The sequence below is a fragment of the Triticum aestivum genome, chromosome 4A (genome assembly GCF_018294505.1).
Source record: "Triticum aestivum cultivar Chinese Spring chromosome 4A, IWGSC CS RefSeq v2.1, whole genome shotgun sequence".
Taxonomy (NCBI): Eukaryota; Viridiplantae; Streptophyta; class Magnoliopsida; order Poales; family Poaceae; genus Triticum; species Triticum aestivum.
The window spans coordinates 165,110,160-165,116,084 of record NC_057803.1 but is presented as its reverse complement, the minus strand read 5'-3'; the positions used below and the strand labels follow the sequence as shown (position 1 = coordinate 165,116,084).

General features: G+C 46.4%; 1 protein-coding gene across 2 annotated transcripts; it reads left to right on the top strand.

The window, feature by feature from the left end:
* The first annotated feature begins 3,549 nt into the window (after positions 1–3,549).
* On the top strand, positions 3,550–4,647 carry LOC123085730 (uncharacterized). Of its 2 annotated transcripts, none has more exons than XM_044507425.1 (2): positions 3,550–3,832; positions 4,039–4,647. In XM_044507425.1, the coding sequence occupies exons 1-2, from the start codon at positions 3,562–3,564 to the stop codon at positions 4,392–4,394; spliced, it is 627 nt and encodes a 208-aa protein (XP_044363360.1). In that variant the 5' UTR covers positions 3,550–3,561; the 3' UTR covers positions 4,395–4,647. The 2 variants fall into 2 exon arrangements, with proteins under 2 accessions (XP_044363360.1, XP_044363361.1); XM_044507426.1 differs by having other exon boundaries at positions 3,689–3,832; positions 4,017–4,647.
* Positions 4,648–5,925: the final 1,278 nt, after the last annotated feature.

Below are 5,925 nucleotides of genomic sequence, written 5' to 3'. Positions count from 1 at the left end.
CAGTCAAAGAACTTCATTTTTAGGGGTTGACTTTCTCTATAAATATCAAACTCCTCATAGACTTATAGACCTGTGTACACTCACAAACGCATTAGTCCCTTAACCTATAAGTCTTCAATACACCAAAATCACTAAGGGGCACTAGATGCACTTACACAAACACACCGCAAAAGAAGATTACATTGGATATAACTCCAAGAAGATCGAGGAGAACATTGTATTGAAGATCAAAGAGAGAGAAGAATACATCTAGCTACTAGCTATGGACCCATAGGTCCGTGGTGAACTACTCACGCATCATCGAAAGGCGGCAAGGATGATGTAGAAGCCATCCGTCATCGATTCCCCCTCCGACAATGTACCGAAAAAGGCCTCCAGATGGGATTGCGGAAGAACAGAAACTTGCGGCGGTGGAAAAAGTGTTTCGGGTGGGTCTTTGTTGGTTTCCCGATTTCAGAGAATTTCTGGAGGTGGAATTAGGTCATACGGAGCCATGTGGGGCCCACAAGGTATCAGGGTGTGCCCACGCTCCCTGGGCTTGCCCTATTGCCTTGTTGTCTCCTCACTTCTCGTCTGGTCTCCTCTCGAAGCTTCCAGGGTCTCTTGTCCAGAAAAAAACGTCGAAATGTTTCGTAGCATTTGGACTCCGTTTGGATGGCACTAGGCACGGTGTTAATAGGTTAGTCCCAGAAAATAATATAAAATAGCATATAATTGTATATAAAACATTCAAGATTGATACTATAATAGTATGGAACAATAAAAATTTATAGATACGTTGGAGACGTATCATGTGGCCGGGTAGGGCGGCCAAGTGTACGGGGTCATCGCCCGCTACAAGTTAGCATCATAGGTTTTTCCTTCTTCTAGTTCTTAGTTGAACAGTCAAAATATCGACCGTTTTATGTAAATTGTGTCCAAACTTTAAGGAAATTCTTCGTGTTTGATATAATATGTCAAGTTTATTAAATTTTGGTTTGAATTGTATGCAGGCACGATTGGATGGTTGGTTCCTGCCTCAGTGTCCGCAGACGGATACAATATCCGGTTTAGGAGTCAGCATTTAAGATGCCCTTAAAACAAACACGCCCGACTCTGACCGCACACGTCCACAAACGTTTAAGAAGCCAAATTTAAGCAGATAGGTTGTAGATGCCCTAGCGTGTCGCATGTCCACCCGATGAAAAGGGAGAATATCAGGTGATACCAACTCTCAAATGCTCTATGATACTATTTAAAAATCAAATCTAAATGTTTCAAAAAATTCTAAAAAAGACATGAATGTTCATAAGGAATGTTCCTACAACCCCTAAAAATTTCTGGTCTAAATTCGGAATGCACATTGAGAAATAAAAAAGACAAATTTGAATGTGAATAGTGGCATTTTAACTTTTGTCTTTTTTGAACTATTCATGCATTTTTGTTTCTCAATTTGTGTTTCGCATTTCATTTTGACATTTTTAGGGATTGTACACTCATGTGATGTGAACGTCCACACTTTTTCAGAATTTTTTGAAAAGTTTAACATTAAAGCACCTAAGGGCATCTCCAACGACAATCTGCAAATTTTCTCCCGCATCCGTCGGCAGACAAGGGGACCAGTCTGTGGACACAGATGCGGCAGGCCGCCATCCAATGCTAGCCGCATACATTTCAAACTCTTTTTAATAAACTGGATGAAATTCATGCAAACTCGATCAGATTTCATATAAACATGACGGATTTTGTACAAACCGGACGAAAATTGTTACATTTTGGACATATTTTAACTGAAAAGGTTAAACTATGTGCACGTATAGTCGCGCGGAGCTCCACTCCCATGACACAGGTACACTACACTAGTCTATGGCCGGCCGCGACGGATCCCTTTGTCTTCCGCATGTTCGGCAGCCCGCTAACTGGACTGCCAGGAGCCCCGGAGGCATATTCTTCCCCCGTATCTTCCCTAAGTCGAGCTACACCGCTCATCGGAGTGGCAAAGAGGGTGCTTCAGCCGGAGGGGAAGGTGCTTCTATGGAGCCAGATGGTTGTGCCTAGGATGGTCTGAGATAAAGACCGGACAGGCCACCGATTGTACAAGCCGACGACGCGCCGATGATGGCCTTCCATGTTCTACTTCTTCTCGATGATGGCGGCTGGCGTGGACATGCAGGCTGCCACCTCGTCGACATCCACGCAACCGGCTTCTTTCTCTACGTGCATGGCACGGCTAAGCGCGCATGGACGGCGGATGGCGCGGTCGCAGGCACTGAAGGTGGCGATGCCCGTGCCGGGATGGAGCAACTTGCCACTCCTCCGCAAGCTGGCTTCGAGCGGTGAGTTGCCGAAGCATGCACCGGCTTGGGGAGGCAACTGGCTCTGTTAGGCTAGGCGAGGGAGGTGGAGTAGCGAGTTGCCTCGCTTGTATCCGGCGGTCTCGGCAGGCCACCCAGCCGGCTTTTATGCCGGAGAACTGCTCTTCCAGCTCGTCGGATGCCATCGAAAGAGTGAAGAAAATGGTGAAGGAGGAGATGGAGAGCGGCGGAGTGGTGCGATTCTTGCCTGTCGTATGGCCTCGTTTAAATAGAGGACGGACGGAAGGAGCTTGCCCGGCGTTGCGTTTAATGCCGGCCCCGCTTGTGAACGGATGTGTGGACGGAGTAGATTTCTCGGCTTCCACGCGGGTTTAATGGAGGCGTTCGAATGCGGCGAGAGGGCGTGTCCAGCCAGGTGTGCAGCAGGTGGTGCCCTCGGTCGGCGCGCCGCTTCAATGACAGAGGCAGTGAGAGGTCGCGTTCGCCTTGAACCGTCTTCAGTGTGGAGCGGCGAGCTATACAGCGATATGAATGCGAGTAGCTGGACGATAGATGTAAAGCGCACGAGGGCGAAGGGAGGGGTTTTGGTTGGCCAGGGCGGTTAGAAGCGGGCGTGACATCTCGGATTCTCACAAATCTCTTCATGTTTGTCTCCAATTTATTAGAGAAAATATATTTGGACCACTGCGCAAATCAATACAGATTCACATTGGATGCCTTCTACGCATGCAAAAGGTTTGAGGGCTACGTTGGAAATGACCTAAGAGACGGGAACATCTGATATTCTCCCCTCGTGAAAAGGAGCATAGGCACCGTTGATTGATCTCTCAATATATTTTTTATTTGCTTAACAGGATTCGCCGGTTCTCCCAGTTTAGTCAAAGGTTGCTTTCTCTATACGCTACCGACCCTTCTTGAAGCGCCGAGCTGCGTGGAGCCAGGAGAATCTTGGAATGTCTTAGTTGATTATTGTGCTTTCATATGGAATTCAGAAGATCCAAGAAACGGAAGCAGCCATGAGGTTGGCCAACAAGACATGACTGCGTTGCCTATCTTGTGTTCTTTTTTGCCTTCAGGAACGGCACAAGAAGGCGCGCTGAAGTTTAGGTAGATGTTAATACTGTGCTAGACTAGATTAATTTACTTGTTCTATAATACTACTATTTTTTTTTCGAAACGGATATAATACTACTATAATCTTCTTCTTTTTGAGTGGATAGCTGATACTAATTGAAATGCGTAGAAGTTTCTCATGTTACCTGGACCGATGATGGCCATGTGGCCGTGCACCTGGGTGCTGGTCATTTGCTCGGTCCAAAGAAACGGCCGAAGGGGCATTTTCTTATGTTGGATGAGTCAACAAGCACAGGCCACACCAACAGCCGACGTGCCATATATGCCGCCCCTTGCCCCTTCCCCTATTAATAGGAGAATTCCGTGCTGTCTCTCACAGTTTTGCAGATTTCAGCAGACGGCCATAGCTTTGACCATCCCCTTCTTCCTTCAACATTTGACGGCCGGCAAGCTCTTGTCCTCAGGTACAGCACCATGCTTGCCATAGCTCTCAACTCCGCTTTGATCTTGGTGTTGCTAGTTAATCGTTTCCCTATCTGCAAGTAAATCACCACAACACCGGTGACTCCTTTTATTAGTTCGTGCCATGAGTAATTCATCAATATCCATGACCTTTTGCGGCGCCCTTTCATTTTGGCACGGCTCTAGCTGAAATTAGGGTCGCCTGCAGTGCAGCCAAGGCAGGCGGCCATGGACGGCGACAGCCCGGTGATGACGGACAGCGAGCGGAGGGCGTACCGGTACGTGCAGGCGCCCAAGGTGCAGGGCCTGGGCGGCATCAAGAACTCATGGTCCAACGACTCCCTCTTCAGCCTCAGCTACGCCGGCGCGGGGGGCAGGGCCGTCGTCCACTCGTGCGTCTGCGCGCCCACCACGCACCCGGGCTCCTTCCGCTGCAAGCACCACCGCCAGAGCGCCGCCCACCTCGGCGTCGCCGGTCACGCGCAAGCGCAGCCCACGGCTGAGGCTAAGCGCAACGAGGTCCACGGAGAAATGTCGACCGCGGATGACGAGAAGGCGTCCTGAAGGGGACCGCGTGCGTGTGTTTCTTCATGGGACAAAACGTACCGTGCTGCTTGGTCACACGTGACCGGTGTAGTACGTGGCAAAGCTTATTCCTCTGTCATTTCAAAGACTTTTTTCGTGTGTAAGGATGTTTATTTGTTTTCTATATTTGTGAGAGAAGAGCGTTTCATTTTCCCAGTAGTTATGTAGGAGTAATATATTGTTGTATATCACCCGCAATTTTCTTTGGCCCAAAAACATCATTTGCTACAAATAGCCCTACTGCTGTGTTTGGATGTAGGAAAAACTGCTTGGAATTGAATTGGACTGGAAATTCCAAATCCAAGATGGAAAGGAAATGGGGTCCAATTCGACGTAGAATTGAGCTTAGCTCAGATGGATGCTCACATTTTTTTGAATCTATTTCAGGTTTTTCGGGTTCGGGGTTAGTTGGGAGAGGTGTTTTTATCGACTACGAGACGTCTGTGATAACTTCGTCAATGTTAAGATGTTGCGCCAGTTCAACATTTCAGAGGTGCTAATAGGGATAGGATATGCGAACGTGTGTTCATGGAGCTAAGTGTATATCCGTGTATATGAGTTAGGATGTGCATGCATATGTTCATAGAGCTAAATGTACACGTGTATATACGAGTATTTGCGGCTATAATGTGTTCAAAAGAAAGATTCATTTTAGTACTAACAATCAAACTATGAAAGCACGCAATTTCTAAAACCAACCCTCGCGGTGGTTCCGCAAGGCAATAAGCCACTCTCTTTCTGTGACAAAAGAAACCCAAAGGACATCTTACTTCTAATAAATATAATAAAATATTATCATTATCCAAAATAAGTGTCTTAACCTTAGAATAATTTTATGTTAAAATTAGTACAAATTTAAGACACTTTTATTTGAGACAGAGAAAGTAGTAATTGGTACAATCCAAAGAAAAATAGTAACTGAAAGATAATTGGATGCATAATGATAAATAAATAATAAAATTACATTGAAGATTATACTGCCCTTCTTCTTCTTTTGACTGTAAGTTGTTCACTAAAGATTGAAAACTAAACCAACAGTAATGAAAAGGATACCTGCAAACATCTTCGTTGTACCAGGCTTTACAAACCGCAATAGCCACTCGTTGCTTGAAACGAGATCTAAAAATTGCTGAAGAAACATCGGTCGAGCATCACCCCCATGTAGTACATGCTTGTAATACATAACCACCGGTCTAGAGAGTTGGAGAAACCAGACCATGTTGTTGTTTATAACAACACAGATGAATATGTCAAAATCGTCGCGCCAAAAGCCAGACAATCACTCACCAACTGCCAAGAACTGAAGAGAGCCAACAGATCTAGCGACATAAACTCTGACATGCCCTTTATCGTCGCCGGATAGAACGTCGTCGAGGCATGGAGAGGCCGGAGAGATCTTATTCCAAGACGTCATTGCCATCGCCACCTCGTCGATGCCGCCAAAGAAACAAAAACAACACTTAAGGAGAAGAAAAGCGAAATGGACGGGTCCCCACTCCTCTTGTCACTA

Excerpts from the sequence above, each read along its gene's own strand:
- LOC123085730 (XM_044507425.1), top strand. The coding sequence starts at position 3,562 with ATGATGGCCATGTGGCCGTGCACCTGGGTGCTGGTCATTTGCTCGGTC. Across the intron at positions 3,833-4,038 it reads CGGCAAGCTCTTGTCCTCAG|TGCAGCCAAGGCAGGCGGCC; the intron begins GTACAGCACCAT and ends GGTCGCCTGCAG.